We start from the raw sequence: 16,457 nt of genomic DNA on the forward strand, positions 1-16,457 counted from the left end.
TTTGTGTGTGTTTGCTAAAGGAGGGGTGTGTATGTGTGCGGGCATATTGCCACAGCACATGTGGGACTCCTGGGAATTGGTTCTACAGTGCTGGGATTGAACTAGGTTGTCCAACTTGGTGGCAGGTGCTTTTACCTGCTGAGCCATCTTGCTAACCCTATGAGTATTTTGTAATAATGCTTTAGGCTGAAAGATCCTTAAAGACAAGACTTTACATTCTTGGTACCTTCTATTGGGAGTGATATCCAATAATGATTGTAAAGGATTGGATGGATGGATGGATAGATTCATGGACAGATTTATGGATGCGTGGATGGATGATTCGTGAATGAACAAATGGACCACTTCAGTTTGAAAATATAAATAAAAATAATTTCACACTGACAGAATATGTTCAACAATCAAATGCCTTTTTAAATGTATTGCTTCTTGATTATTTCATGTGCATTGTAAAAATGACATAAGCTCTAAAACCATACAAACATAGGTCCTGGTTCCAAGTGACCTTGTAAATCTCAGTTTCCTCATCTATAAAACTGAGTAACATTATTATTAATAGGATGCCATCTCAGGGTGGATAGACCAATGAATCAATTTTCCAAGAGGTTGCATGGGTGTAGTCACTGAGTTGATGAATTTGCTTGAGCTAGAATCTAACTCTCAACCCAGAAAAATGAAAAAAAAAATCCCACATCTTATCACCACCAGAAGAGGGAAGGCATTTCCTAGATAGACACTTGTATCACCTACATCAGAAAAGCAGATTGAGAGTTGAGGCTAGTACTTAGTCAGTAGAGGGCCTGCCTAACTTGAAGGAACCCTGAGTTCAGTTTCCAGGACCACATAAACAGACTGGGTGGTTTACACCATGAACCTGTAATCCAAGTACTTGAGAGGAGGATCAGAAGTTCAAGGCTATCCTTGGCTACATAGGAAATTTAGATCAGAATAGGCTACATGAGACTCTGTCTCAAAAAAGAAAAGAAGTGGGGGAGGCAACTAGACCACAATGTTTACTTATTAACTTATCAGGTAAAATGACTTGGAGAGTTCTGGTAACTATATTTTCTTCCTGTCTGCAACAATAGTTTGGCAGTAAAACCATAACTGGAGGATTGTTTGTGATCAAACAAAAGGGACTTGAGCTGTGTCCTTAATGTGGTGACAGCCCAACCACTGGAAAACACTTGAAAGAAAAGTGGTGTATTCTTAGAGTCACAAGGCAGAAGTCTGATTCTGGTGATCCCAATGGACCAGACTCAACCACTTTCCCAAATGACCAAAGAGGTGTAATAGTAATAGAAGCAGAAAATGAATTTGTTTAGCATACATGAAACGAAAATGAGGACCCACTTCCTAGGCTTGCCTGTGAGCTATCAAGAAGAACTTCAGGCTTTCTAAGAAAGGAACAAAACTGGTCTGTATGATCATTATCTCAGGGGTGCCATGAGGAGCCGGGTTGCTGACAAGCAAGCTGCTGCCTCCAGAGTAGTTTTGACTCTTACTGCAGCGTGCTTATTGGTCAGACCTGTTTTCTTGGAACTCACAGTAACTTCAAGAAGAAATGACTCAGAAAAAGAGCAAGTCAGAAGAGAATAGCAGTTAGTCAGGTTAACTACTGCACCTTCTTTCAGGGTTAAGACGATGACTAGAAACTTCTAGATGTTTCTCTAGTGGCCTGGAGCAGCGTGTCTTAAAGCTAGAAGCTACCCTCTTTCTATCAGTTCTTCCACGATGGTCTCTGAGTCTGGGGGTCGGGAGATAGCCTGTGATATAGATGGAGTGACTGAGCGTTCCATAGACACTTGTTAGCTGCACTTTGACCAGGCGTGAGTTCCTGCATTAACTACATCCTCTTCACCAAGAAGCTTCTCTGATGAGGTCTGCGAGCTGCTCTGATCTGCAGGTACCAAGATATTAATTTAGAAGGGTTCCATAGCATGCTTATTTGACAGAATAGTAGAGGTATGTTTTGGGGGGGACGGGACCGTAGTGTTTTTTTAGACAAGACAAGACCACAGCAGTGATGAAGTCAGAGAAACTGTGGTTGCCTGTACAAGACATAGTTAACACGAGTTTGCAAGGGAAGGGGGCTCACAAGCTGGAGATAGTGACAACTAGGGGAGAACCAGTTTTCCTTGGTAGGTTGACCATGTTCCAGCAGGTGGCTCAACATGAATGAGCCTATGGATAGCATTTTTAAAAAAAGGTGGGAGTGGGCTAGAGAGATAGCTCAGAAGTTTAGAGCAAGTACTCCTCTTGCAGAGGAAACTACCCTTGTTTCCTGCACTAACAGTCAGGTTTCTTACAACTGCCTGTAACCCCAGTTCTATTACCTCTGGGCTCCTCATGTGTGTACTCAAGTGCACATGCCCCTACACAGGCACACACACACATACAGAGTAAAAAATAAATCTTAAAAAAATAAAAGAGAACACGGGGTGCCCATCCCACACTGAGGGATGCTCTCTCAGCCTGGACTCTTGTGGGAGAGCCTAGGCCCTGCCCTGAATGAAATGACAGACCCTGAAGATTCCCCATGGAGGGCCTCACCCTCCCTGGGGAACGGATTAGAGATTTGATGGGGGGTTGGGAGGACTGGGGGGACGGAGGAGGAGGGGAGGGAGAGGGAGCTGGGATTGACATGTGAAGCAAGCTTGTCTCTAATTTAAATTTAAAAAAAAAGAACATGAAGTTGGGAGGATTTGGAGTGAAAATGGGAGGAGTCAGGAGTGAATATGATCAAAATACATTGCAGTATTGTGAAATTCTAAAAAAAAAAAAGGAACTAAACCACATACATAAAAGGCTGGTGGTGAACAATTTGTTTATTATTATAACTCTTCAAGCATTAACAGTATTTCAAGTACTCTTGGTATCTTCAGCCCTGCGGGGGTGGGAGATTACCAGTTTTAGGTGAGCAGTTCTTTAATACAGAGTTGGGCAGGAATATGATCTAAAGTTGAAAGTGGCCAGTGGGGTGAGGCAATATGAATGCACAGATGCCAAGTTCCCATCCTTGTTCTTAGCTGTCCATCGGGTGTCTGAAGGCCCAAGTGAAGAGATAGCACTCCAGCAAAACAGCAGCTAAATCCCTGTTACACTTGGATTCTCACTCCCGAGATCTGCCTGTCTTTTTGGGTGAGTTTTCGTATCTTTTTTTTGCTGTGTTATATATACAAATTATAATACATTTGCTGAGTGTGTGCCACGGTGTGGATGTGGAGGGTCAGGAGACAAGTTTTGAGAGTTGGTTCTCTCAATTCCAGCTCGTGAGGCCAGGAGTAGAGCTCAGCTTGTCAGACTTGGCAAGCATCCTTACCAGTTGATTTATCTCACAGACCCTATTCTATTATATACTTATGATTTACAGGACATCTTATTTCCTTATTTTCAATTTTTGGGAGGTTTAAAGGTGTACCCCAGCCCCCAAAGCACTAGTAATAATAAGAACTTTATTATGTCTTGCATATCAGCTGTGAGAAGTTTTCTTTGTTTTGTTTTCAAGACAGAGTTTCTCTGTGTAACAGCCCTAGCTGTCCTGAAACTCACTCTGTAGACCAGACTGGCCTTGAACTCACAGAGATCTGCCTGCCTCTGCCTCAGTTGCCTCTGCCTCCCCGGTGCTGGGACTAAAAGTGTGTACCACCACACCTGTTGAGGGGTTTTCTATTACTCCAGGTTCAGGTCAAATGTTTCAGCTCCTTAGTCCTGTAACCTATGGAAGTCAGATCCTGTCCCATATGTCAGCCCACCTATGTGTGCTTCCAGACTCCTCTGCCTCTCCCTTCTCTGTGGTTCTTGCTTAGCTTTGTGCCAGTTCGTGTGGGAATCACAGATTCTCCACCAGATAACAAAGACTCTTACACTGGTCATTCATGAGAAGGGGAAGGTGTCAACATGATCCCAGATGAAACAGTGGACTGTCTGAAATCTCCACCAGCTGTCTTTATTAGTTTATTCTGACCCCCTGAGTTTAATTATGGCTGCTGGCAGGAGCAGGAGTGGGTCTCGTTTACTTGAAAACACTAAAACACAGCATATACATGTATGGAATTGTCAAATAATAGAAAAAAGAGGGGACATAAACTGGGAGACACCTTTAAAAGGGGGACATGTTAATTCTTATATATATATATATATGTTGCTTAAAGGGTGAGAAGAAATTTTATTTTTCCTATAAACTAGATACCATGAGCGTGCGCGCTCATGCCACAGCAAGTTTGTGGAAGTCAGTGGACAACTTAAGAGAGATGGTTCTCTCTTCTCTGTTCCTTTGTAAAATAAATTTGAGACCATTTATTAAGGTAACAAAAGTATATCCCAGTTGTTTATAAAGTACCTGCAATGTAAGTTCAGTCAGGGAGCTTTCCACCATACCTCTTGTTCATTTCTGCAATTCACCACTGAGCAATAGGAATTCCCATGCTGGCAACCTTGTTTCTGCATCTCTCCACTCTCTTGTTGGTTGAGAGAACATCTTCAAATGGATTGCAGCATTCTCTCCACAGCTGTAGGCTTTCAAAGACTACCTGATGCTAAATATTGGATTTCTATGTGAGCTTGTGCAAATTCCTCAACATCTCTGATTTCAGCACATAGACTCCCTGGGACAATTAACTGAGTTCAATTATATAATGTGCTTAGTACATGGTAAGAGTTAAGTAAATGCTATGTCCCACCTTTTGTGGGTAAGTGTAGGACTGAGGGTGTAGCTTAATTGGTAGAGAGCTTGCCTCGAATGCACAAAGCTTTGGGTTCCACTCCTAGTACCTCATGAACCCAGCATGTGCCCTATAATTCCATCACAAGGCAGAAGCAGGAGGACTAGAACTTCAGGTCATCCTTGGTGTCACAGTGAGTCTGGGGCTAGTCTAGGCTAAATGAGATCCTGAGTTAGTATACCTTTATTCATATAGAGATAAGAAATTTAGCTTTCTCTTTCATGAAGCCAGTTACGGGCTACAGAATAGATTCCTGAGCAATCCTCATATCTGATATGCAAGGCAGTGGTGTTCACTTTTTTGCTAGTGCTTTAGGAGTGGAGGGAAACCTTTCCCAGAAAATCTGGACACAAGGAAATTAAGATAGCCTGTGAAAGATACTGAATCTTGATGGGGCCAAGAGTCGAGGCTCAACTTGCTGGTAGTCTGGGTCACATAAGATGGCCAGGTACTACTTCAGTTGGGCCCAGCATTCAGAGATGAAGAGGAGGTAGGGACATAGTGAGAACATAATCCAACCCACAGTAGTCTAAATTGGGACAGGCATCATTGGACCTGAGACTAGATCATTTCTAGAACAGAAGGTTCAGTTCATAAGCCTGGAGAACTCCAAGGCTGGCTAGCACCCAGTTTTTCCTAGGTCTGATGTGAATCTCTCAGAGGCACTTTACATTTCACAAGAGGATGGAAAGAACCCAGAACCCATGAAGCCTGCAGAGACTGAGCAAGGTTGCCTCCTGCTGTCTTCAGCACCAAGAATAGACTCCTTTGATCAGATGGCCCGAGCGGTCCTTCTGGTTGTACCATCACTGATTGCAGAACTCTCCATCCCTAGTGTTTCTGCCACGCATGAGAGCAGGTTGTTGAAGCCTTGGAAAATATGTTAGGAATGGAGTAGGAGAGTCAGGTATGGGTTGGTGAAAACAGGCTAAGGTAGGAGGGGGTGGGAGAAATAAGCTGGTGAACCAGATCCACAGGTACCTGGGTCCTGGGTGCACCTTTCTCTTTGCAGATGTCAGAGTTGTATGAGTCTGGACACAAAGAAGGGTCTGAGTGGTGACAAGAGGTAGAGAGGACAACCCACTTAAAAACTACCAAAGGGGCACATAATTACACAAGCACTACCTGGAATCTAATCCCTAACCCACTGTAGAAGCACATTGTCCATCCATCTGGCTTTTTAGACTCTCCCAGGCAGATTTGTGTGTCCTTTTTGTAACAAATCGGTGCCAGTCACTGTGTCAGGGTTGAAGGTGGAGAGACTGTGGAAGAGAAAGGCCACCTTACTCTTTGGTGTATTTTGATTCCTGTATCACCCTGATCCTCATTCCAGAAGCATGTACTTAAAGGATAAAGCAGGGACCTGGGGAGCAGAAATCTTAGCCTAGGCTGCAGAGGATGGAGGCTATGGGGCAGGAAGAGCAACCACCAGGAAGCAGTAAGGGTCTCTGTTCCCGACTTTACTCAGCAGAACCTGCTGTCTCCAGCGAGCTCCACCACACCCCACCAGAGTCCAGTTTTGTGCTCTGGAGGAGCATCTGGAACTGGAAGCTGAGGCTGGAGCCCAACAAGGCAGGCCAGTCCATACAGGAGCATGAAGTAGGCGCTTCTCTGAGAGGCCTTTGGCCCCAATCAGCTGTCACTGAGTTAACTTCTTTGAAAGTCTGTGCTAGTTGCTTCTTACACCATGCATTCTTGTTTTATTTTTAATTAATCAGTTTAGTGTGTGTGTGTGTGTGTGTGTGTGTGTGTGTGTGTGTGTGTGTGTGTGTGTGCAGATTTCTGAGTGGTTTGCTCCTTCTACGGTGTGTGTCCCGGGGATTGAACAATTGACCATAAGGCTTGGCAACAGGACCTTTTCCTGATGAACCATCTTTTATTTTATGTTTGTTTTTGTCTTTTCTTTCTTTTTCTTTTTGAGACAGTATCTCTTGTAATGCACTAATGTAACTGAGGGTGATCTTGAATTTCGGATCCTCCTGCCTCCACTCTTTGGAATTACCGTCATGTGCCAGCATTCCTGGTTTACATAGTGCTGAAGCTAGAACCTAGAGCTTTGCACACACCAAGGTTCCTCTTACTTTTGACAAAGAAAACTTGACACCTCAGAGTTACACCAATCAGAAACCTAGGCCTCAGACCCCTGCCCAAACCTGCCTTCAAAGGAGGAAGAATTTGGAAACGCTGCCTGGGCGGGTCCCAAAGCTGGCTCAATTTGAGTTTCAGCGCTTTGGTCCTCGGCGAAGGCAGGTTGTATGGCCTGTCTCCAGCCTGGGCAGTCTCCAGCCTGTTCAGCCGGACCCGGGTGGAGGTGGGGGGCGGAGCGCTACGTTTTTGACCTGGGGAGGAGGGGCCACAGCTAGGTAAGTAAGTCCTAGACTAGCTACTGTCACAGCGCTGCCCCAATGCTTCTCTAAGGTGCATCTGAAAAGCGCTCTGGGACTGAGCCCCTAAGCTCCATAAACAGTCAGATTTGGAAGCATCTGTCTGCTTACAGTAAGCCCTGTTCCCTGTCGCACAGGTAATATGGGTCCTGGAGTCACCTGTCCATGGAGAAGCTGGCTCTCTGGCTTCCAAATGAGGACTTGGATCGAGCCTGTGGTGGCCTCAACCCAGGTGGCCGGGTCCCTCTACGATGCAGGACTGCTCCTGGTAGTGAAGGAATCCTTTGCATCCGAGGCTGGAGGCTCCTCCAATCACACTGCCAGTCAGTCACTTAGGGGGCATCAGGAGGACCAACAGCAGAAGGCCATCTCCAACTTCTACATCATCTACAACCTGGTGGTGGGCCTGACACCCCTACTATCCGCCTATGGATTAGGCTGGCTCAGTGACCACTACCACCGCAAGATCTCAATCTGCACATCAATGCTGGGCTTCCTGCTGTGCCGCATTGGACTCCTGCTCAAAGTGATGCTGGACTGGCCAGTGGAGGTGATGTACGGAGCAGTAGCTCTCAGTGGGCTATGCGGGGGCTTCTCCGCTTATTGGTCTGGGGTCATGGCGCTGGGATCCCTGGGCTGCTCCGAAGGACGCCGCTCCTTGCGCCTTATCCTCATCGATTTGGTCCTGGGGTTGGCTGGGTTCTGTGGGAGCATGGCCTCGGGGCATCTCTTCAGACAAATGGTTGGGCACTCTGCGCAAGGCCTCATGTTAACCGCCTGCAGCGTGGGCTGTGCAGCATTTGCCCTTTTCTACAGCCTCTTTGTGCTGAAGGTCCCCGAGTCTGTGCCCAAGCCCAACAATATGTACCCCACCGTAGATACTGTGTCTGGCATGGTGGGCACCTATCGAACCCTAGATCCAGATGAACTGGACAAGCAGAATGTATCAGGGAACCCTCTGACTCCTGGGAAAAGGAAGCCCTCCCTAACCATCGTTGCCCTGCTATTTGTGGGTGCCATCGTCTATGATCTGGCCGTCGTGGGCACAGTGGACGTCATGGCCCTTTTTGTGCTAAAGGAGCCTCTCAGTTGGAACCAAGTGCAGCTGGGTTATGGGATGGCTTCTGGATACATAATCTTCATCACTAGCTTCTTGGGTGTTCTAGTCTTCTCCCGCTGCTTCCGAGACACCACGATGATCATAATTGGGATGGTCTCCTTTGCGTCCGGAGCCCTTCTCTTGGCCTTTGTGAAGGAGACATACATGTTCTACATTGGTAAGCATGGGGCTTTGGGAGGCAGGGCACTGCTAGCAATCTGTGTCGTAGCTTAAGGGTGTGGTTGGGGAAATCCCAGTTCAGTACCAGGGACTGAACTTGGAGGTACAAGAGAGACAGGAATGGGTTTGTCAGTTTTGTGCTGTGTTATTACCTGTGTGGCTGACTGAATCTTGCCACAGTGGTACCCATGGCTCTAGTTAAAGGTGATGTGGTCAGTGGATCTTGGAATCAGTATGGAAGGCTGCCACACAGCCTTAGGCGGAGATGGGTTCATTTGACTTTAATACATTTAAAATTGTATTTGTTTAATCAGAGTGGGGAAATGGGCACATTATAATGCACCTGTGACGGTCAGAGGACAGCTCGCTAGAGTTTATTTTCTCCTTCCACCATCTGGGTTGTCTGGCACCAAGCACTTTTACCTGCTAAACTTCTTCCCCAACCCTCTTCTCTCTAGCTTTAAAGAGATAAGACACACAAAAAGTTCCCTAAATCATTGAAGGCCAAGCAAAGACTTTTTTTTTAACAATGCATAGAATCGGTGCTAACAGAGCTCCATTGGCTCTGCAAACGATGGAGTACATTCCCACAAGACCACGGACAGAAGTTTCCTCTGGAGGACAGAGGTCATACAACCTCAAGCAGAGAGTTCTAGAACTCATGCTGCAACAGGACTTCCTACGGCTGTGAAGTGGCCTTCGCCTGTCAATACAATGTCCACTAGCCTTGTGTGACTGAGCATTTGATATGTGGCTAGTGTAAAGAAAGAACAGTGTTTAAGGGTTATTTCATGTTAACTTACGCGGGCTGCCTGTGCCTAATAGCTAAGAATTTGGAAAGAAAGAGATTCTAGGTTATCAGAGAACTGCCCCAGGCTGTACACCTCAGAAAGACAGCTAGCAGAGAGGCGAGGCCCCAGTTAAGAAGGCCTTGTACAGAGGAACAAGTGCCCCTCTCCCCAGCCCTTCCCACCTCATCTCTCCATCCTCCTCCCCCCCTCCTCTACCTTTCTCTTTCTCTCCCCTCCCCCACCTGCATTTGGCTAGTTAGTAAGGCCTTTAGGGGCATCAGGGGAACTATGTTCGAAAGGGCCAGAGATTCAGAGTCTGGGCTACTTGGCTTCTCCCAGCAGAGAAGTTTAATGCTTCCAGGTCAAGGCCAAGGGACTGGGGGTGGGGAGGGGCTGGAAGGGAGGGAAGCCTTTGCTTTGTTCTGGTCCCCTGGGTTAAAGCTGAACTCAGATGAGAAGTGTTCTTACTATCCGTTACAGCTCGAGCCGTCATGCTGTTCGCGCTTATCCCCATCACGACCATCCGATCAGCCATGTCCAAGCTCATAAAGGACTCTTCCTACGGTGAGTGAGAGGACTCTCTCCAGGATGTCCAGGCCGAGCTGTCACAGATGCTCAGAAGATCCAGAAGCAGGACTGGGGGGGATGACTTGACTGATAAAGTGTTTGCATGAGTGTTTGCATGCAGACTGACTCTCTGGCACTCATATAAAATGCTGACATGGAAATACATGCCTGTAACCCCCGTGCTGGGGAGCCGAGGGGAGAAGTCCCGGGGCTTTATTTCTACCTCTGGTCTTCATACATGCACATCTGTGTGCACTTGTGAGTGTGTGCAGGTACACACACGCACACACATAAACAAGTTCTAGAAGCATCCTCAAACTTATAAAAAGGAGGGTGGAAAAAAACTCATAACGATAGTCACTACAAGTCAAAGTCAAAGAAGAAAGATATTTCAGGAAGATCCAGCTAGATGGAGACAAGATTCCCATCAAATTGAGTCACGGGGGGCTAAAAAGGAGTCCTTAGGAGAGTGAGCAGATCTCTGGAGCCCCCCAAGGACCAGGTAGAGGGAACAAGAAAGGGACAATAGCACATCTCTTGATAATCTTTGTGTCTTCCACAGGGAAGGTGTTCGTCATACTGCAGCTGTGTCTAGCTCTGACTGGTGTGGTGACATCCACCATATATAACAAGATCTATCAGCTCACCATGGACAAGTTCGCTGGCACCTGCTTTGCCCTATCTTCCTTTCTCTCCTTCTTGGCAATTGTCCCAATTGGGTAAGACAGAAACTGTCTGCTGTGTGGGTTGGGGCCCTGGTGTTGACATCAATCACAGACCTCTTGTTTTGTTTTGTTTTGGTTTGGTTTTTATCAGCTCTCTCTCAAAGAACAGACAGCTCCGAAAACTAGACTCCTTTCTGGCAGTTTCATAAGATGATTTATTTACAGGAGCTTCGTAGACTTCCTTACAGTTGGAGAGCCTGTTAGAAACTCACTGGAGCCATTCTGGCCAAATCTTTGGTTTGGATCCCTTTAGGATCCCTTGTCCCTTCCAAGGACTGTTTCTTCTCTGTGCCCTGAAGGGACTCAGTGGCCATAGCACATGTGAGCTCCCCAACAAGGCCTTAGGCAACAATCCTCGGACCTCTTCCTCTGGGGGACCATCTCCTATGTGAAACAGTGATGAGCAGGCAAGCTGCTGCACAGCCAGGCACTAGCGAATGAATCAGCAGAAATGAAGGAAAGGAAGGGTAGGTTAGTTTTGGCTTCACTAAAAATGAGTGTGAATCGCAGAGGTGTGTGTGTGTGTGTGTGTGTGTGTGTGTCAGTGTTTAAAATTTGGTAAGAAGTCACTTTAATTTTAAAGAATTTTACTTATTTTTATTTTATGTATTTGAGTGTTTTGCCTGCATGTATATCTGTGTACCATGTGTGCAGTATACACAGAGACCAGAAGAGGGAGATGAGATCCTCCAGAACTGAAGTTATAGATGGTTTTGAGCCACCATCTGGTTGGTGCTGGGAACCCAACCCAGGTCTTTTGAAAGAGCAACAAGTGTTCTTTCTCCACTCCCTCTTTCCTTTTTTGTTTAATTTTGTCACATACAATATATCCTTGCCATAGTCTCTTCCTCCCTCCACTCCTCCTAGGCCTCTTCCAATCCCCCTTCTCCCACAGATCCACTGCTACTCCATTTCCTTTCAGAAAAGAGCCCGTCCTCCCAGTGATATCAACTGAACAGGGGCAGCAAGTGCTCTTAACCACTAAGCCATCTCCCCAGGCCTAAGGAGTCTGTTGTTTATTTGAAAGATGGTCTACAGATGGTGGTGTCCATCTTTTATCCCAGCACTCTGGAAGCAGAGGCAGATCTCTGAGAGATGGCCTTTCTATAAAGCTCAGCCTGGCTTCAAACTCACATCTTCCTACCTCACCTCAGCTTCCTATGTACTTGGATTGCAAGCATGTGCCCCTATATCTGGCAGGAGCCACATTTTAAAACACAAAAGGTGGGAGTGTAGTTTAATTGGAACAGTGCTTGCCTAGCATGCAAAAACTTCAGTTTCTACCCCTCCAATTGTATAAACCAGTGTGATAGTACACATCTGTGATCCCAGCACTCAGGAGACAGAGACAGGAGGATCAGAAGTTCACTGTCATCCACAGCTACACAATGAGTTTGAGTTTTCCCTACAGTACACGAGACCCTGACTCCAAAAAGAAAAAAAAGATGGTGAAATTAATTATAATAATATAGCATAATATAGCTGGCACCCAAATATCTCAACATGTAATCAGCATATGCAACCTGGCAATAGGAATGCTTTACTTCTTAAAATGAACAAATCTTTGAAACCCAGTTATATATATTATTATCCTTATAGTAAATTCCTATTTTGTAGACACATTTTAAGTGTTCAGTAGCTACATGTCCCTTAAACCTTCCCCTGAAGTGAAGTTCTCTCATATACCAGTGAGTCTAGCCTTAAGAGAAATGTCTCTTTCAGGACAGCCTCAGGCTATTCCATAAGGTACAAGGGACTTGATAGTCTCACACTTAGACACACTGGCCTGGTTACCAAATAGTCTTAACAGCAGCTGCAATGACAGCAGCTGAGTAGACAATAATCGAAAGCAGTCTAGAAGGGGGGCTGTATAGAAGTCATTTTTAGAATCCTCACATCATATCATAATATAAGTTTTGGGCAGTGGTGGCATAATATAGGTTCTCTGCCAGGTCTCCTGGGATAGGAGCCACCAGTCATTAGAGCTGTTGGCTTTACTTGGCAGTTGAGGAAAATGAGACACAGATCAAACACATGGGAATCTAGCCAAGTAGAAGACCACAACGAAGTCTCATGTCTTAAGATGTGGGGACTGAGCCAAGACTTTCCAACCATTTGACCCTTCCATTGGATCCTGGCTGCATGGGTTGGAACGACTTGGTGAGAGCTACCATGTGGTAGACTTTTGAGGTGTCCAACTCGCTGGTCAACTGAGTAATAGATTAATAGTTTCACTCAGGTAACCAATCCTGTTTCACTGAAGGTTGAGGCAGTCTCTCTAACCTAAATAAAAACCCCAAAACAATAGTAGGAAATAAGTCTAACTAGCCAGTGTAGGTCATAAATTTATAAACAGACCAACAAAAGCAATGACTGGTTCCTTCTTTAGTTTTGTCTGGGTTGTGCTAGGTAGGATGGGTTGCCTTCTTCAGGTAGAGATTTGAGGGCATATAGAACAGGTGCCCTTGACACCTCACCCAATGCACTTGGATCCAGCCATTTGTTTCTGCACCAGTTCCTTAATATTTTTATTCTTTTCTTCCCACCCCACACACCCTGTAGTATCTGGAATTGAACTCAGGTTGTCAGGTTTGGTGGCATGTGCCCTTACCTGTTAAGCCATCTTACCAGACCTGCACCAAATCTCTTTTTAAACATTTCATATGTGTTCAGATGCCCTTGGAGGCCAGACGAAGGTATTGTTGGAGCTGGAGTTACAGTCAGATATAAGACCATTGACTTGGGTGCTGGGAAACAAACTCAGGTTCTCTGGAAGCATCCTTACCTGCAGAACCATCTTGCCAACCCTACACCAAATCTGAATTACCCACACAGGATCTTCATGATCTTGTGTCCCAGAAGCAGACAAAAGCTCTGGAAACATCTGCCTGAGCAGCTGATTGGATGCTTATGTGGATCAGGCACCTACCTGCTAAGTGCTTCCTCCATTGTCCTTTAGCAGTAGAAATACATTCGCAGACAAAGCCACTGCCTGGGAGAGACACTGTCTTAAAGCTTGATAGGTCATTTTGAACGTACAGCTAAGACTGAACATGCATGGTGTAACAGCAGTGTTTTCATGACCTTCCCTTGTTCTGATACCACTCAATGAGAATCTGAAAAGTCTCTTCCAGCTACAGGTAGCCAGGCTGTTGGGCCAACAGTCATTAAGTAAAGACAAGAGAAAAGACCTGTGGGGTCTCTAGCCACAGAAGGAAAGGCTACATTCCAGTCCCAGACAGTCTCAGGAAGGTGTGCTAAAGCAGAGGACACGGAAGTCAGAAGGCTGGACCAGTTACTGTCTGCATTCTCCTTCCTGATGCTAGGAGAAGTCTTTAGGCTAGAGTTGCCAACAGCCTTTCTATTCATGAGGGGGTGTGGGCCACCCCGCCTGGTCCTTATAACAAAGGGGGAGGCATTGTCACAGTTACTGTGGGAACCCGTCTTCCTTGCCTTTTCTTTTTTACACGAACAGGGGGATGTTAAGGAAGCCTTCACGAGGCTCTGCGGCTCCAAAATCTCCCCTCTCCCTCACACACAGGTATTCACAGGTGCTCTTTGTTGCCCAGATTTCTTGTCCCACATCAGATGTTTATGTTACAATTCATAGCAGCAGAAAAATTATAGTTATGGAGTAGCAACAAAAAGAATTTTTATGGTTGGGCTGCATCATTAGGAAGGTTGAGAGCCACCGCTCTCGAAGGGGTTTGCTTAATGAATATATGCTCTGTCAAAAAGCTGTGACACTGCAGCTCAGTTGGTGCAGTGCTTACCTAACACACATGAAGCCCTGGGTTCAACCCCCCAGCACATGGTGAGAGCTGGCATCCCAGCTCTCAGAGAGTGAAAGCAGGAGGATCAGAAGTTCCAGGCCAGCCCCAGCCTTGTGTCTCAAAATAACAAGAGTAACTGAGACTAGGAAGACAGCTTGGTAAAATGATTGTCCTGTAAGAGAGTTCAGATCACTGCAACCCCGGCAATGGGGGTGGGGGGTACGGACAAGAAGGTCCTCAGAAGTCACAGGTAACTGAACAAGTTGAGACAGCTAACTCTGCTTGGGATCAGTTCTTCCTAGCAAAGAGACGCTAGGAAGACAGGGCAGCTGTCTAGTTTACAACGTTACTGGAGACGGGGAGAAGTTCATTATCCCAGGACTGTAAGGAATCTGGAGAGTTCTCTAGAGCCAATCTTCTCACTCAGTAACATCTGATGCACTATGAAGATATGTTTTCTTTCACTGCTGAGAGTGGTGGGAAATGATCCAGGCATAGGTGAAGATGAAAAGCTACCTACTCCTCCTTTGCCTCATTCCAGCTCTCATTTTATAATTCTCTTTTGCAAATTCTTACAGCATTGTGGCCTACAAACAAGTCCCGAGGACACAACAAGGAGAGAGAGCAGAGAAATGAAGGAGCTGAAAACACCAGCAATAACCAGGTTCTGCCCATGAAAGCCACGTTCCAGCCTTCCAATGACCCTCTGTGGCCCTTGCATCCCTGTGGGAGGGAAAATCACTTTCTGAATATTGGAGGAAATCTCCTAGTTCTTGGATGCCTCTGCAGGGTTAGGGTCTGTGGGTACAGGCTGCTTGCACAGGCATCCTAGGTCATGGAGGGGTTCCGGCTCCTTCCAGCCTTTTCTCTCATCACTGTCTTAAAGGCTCCAATGGAGGGTTAATAGGTCACCTGGGCACTGTGCTAGAAGTTCTATGGAAGACTTAGCCTGCATTTCACCAGCCCAGGGGGAATGAACATGAAATGGACATTTTGTAAAAACTGACATTTCTGTATGCATGACACTAGTTTTCAAGTTAATGTAACATCTTGAAAAACTGAGTTTTCTTGGTTGAGTTGGAAACAAGAGAGGAACAAAGTTCAGGGTAGTGTTAGCACTGTTGCTTTTGGGAAGAAGATAGCTGGACTGGGGCTGCAAAGCAGTTGGTGGAGTGTTTGCCTAGCATGCATGAAACCCTGGATTCCATCTCAGAAGCCAGGCATGGCTGTGCACACCTGTAATCCCTGCACTTGGGAGGTAGAGTCAGAAGGATCAGAAATTCAAGGCCATCCTCGGCTGTATTGTCAGTTTGAGGTCAGCTGGGAACACATGACATCCTGCATCAAAAATCAAAACAAAACCAGCAACAACAGCAAAAGTCAACATGTACCAGTGAAATATGCAAAGGAACACTTTCAATCAATAGTTTCCCGAGTGGATGGTGTAGAGATGGGGATGTCATGCACCAGCTTATTCTGAGTTACTTATGCTGACTGTCCCTTTTGCTTACCAGGCTGAATCATCTCCTAATAAAATCAACATTCACAGTGTTGAGTACAAATAGTTCTTTCCCTGGTGGGATCTCCATGTAATTACAGATGCGACATTCTCAAACTGGAGTGAAATACAGAGAGTGTATTTAAATGTCAGGGCATTTGGACAGTTTGTATCTGATTCCCTTGCAGGAAATGATCAAAACTTGGCTTCCCTCCTCCTCTCTCCCAACCTCCCTGCATCCCCCTCCCATGCCCATCCTCTTCCTTCTGCCCTCCTTGCATCTTTAACTCTTGAGATGCCAAAGGCCCTATCTTTGATTCTCCAAATCTGTTTCTTCCTCACAGACCCTAGAATGTTCTCAACACAAGTTAACACCTCCAGTTCCCCAATATAACAGTCCTCCTTATTTTCTCCTCACTCGCCACTTAAGATTATTGTATCCTTTCTCTATTCCCTGAATGATATAATAGCATCACCTCCATTTCCCAGGCTATAAGGCTCCAGATCACCTCTGACCTAGTCCCTTTTCCAAGTTTTCTCTCTCTTTTTTTTAGTTGTTTGAAATAAACATTTTATTTTCTGTAGTCACTTCACTGTACCGAACGCACCAGATCTTACTCTTTTTTTTTCAAATTTTATTATTTTTTTATTTAAGTTGGAAACAAGTTTGTTTCACATGTCAATCCCAGCTCCCTCTCCCTCCCCTCCTCCCCTGC

At 45.7% G+C, this 16,457-nt stretch overlaps 1 protein-coding gene across 1 annotated transcript; it reads left to right on the forward strand.

Moving 5' to 3' along the window:
- The first annotated feature begins 2,848 nt into the window (after window positions 1–2,848).
- Slc46a2 (solute carrier family 46 member 2) lies at window positions 2,849–15,794 on the forward strand. The gene is made up of 5 exons (XM_005085065.4): window positions 2,849–3,141; window positions 7,246–8,385; window positions 9,659–9,742; window positions 10,308–10,464; window positions 14,822–15,794. Exons 2-5 carry the CDS (start codon window positions 7,251–7,253, stop codon window positions 14,877–14,879), a joined length of 1,434 nt encoding a protein of 477 aa, XP_005085122.2. The 5' UTR covers window positions 2,849–3,141; window positions 7,246–7,250; the 3' UTR covers window positions 14,880–15,794.
- The last annotated feature ends 663 nt before the right edge of the window (window positions 15,795–16,457 follow it).

The sequence above is a fragment of the Mesocricetus auratus genome, unplaced genomic scaffold (assembly GCF_017639785.1).
Source record: "Mesocricetus auratus isolate SY011 unplaced genomic scaffold, BCM_Maur_2.0 Super-Scaffold_6730, whole genome shotgun sequence".
Classification (NCBI taxonomy): domain Eukaryota; kingdom Metazoa; phylum Chordata; class Mammalia; order Rodentia; family Cricetidae; genus Mesocricetus; species Mesocricetus auratus.

Coding starts and splice junctions, on each gene's coding strand:
- Slc46a2 (XM_005085065.4), top strand. CDS start 7,251: ATGGGTCCTGGAGTCACCTGTCCATGGAGAAGCTGGCTCTCTGGCTTC. Junction 9,743..10,307: donor CATAAAGGACTCTTCCTACG/GTGAGTGAGAGG, acceptor TGTCTTCCACAG/GGAAGGTGTTCGTCATACTG. Junction 10,465..14,821: donor TTGGCAATTGTCCCAATTGG/GTAAGACAGAAA, acceptor AAATTCTTACAG/CATTGTGGCCTACAAACAAG.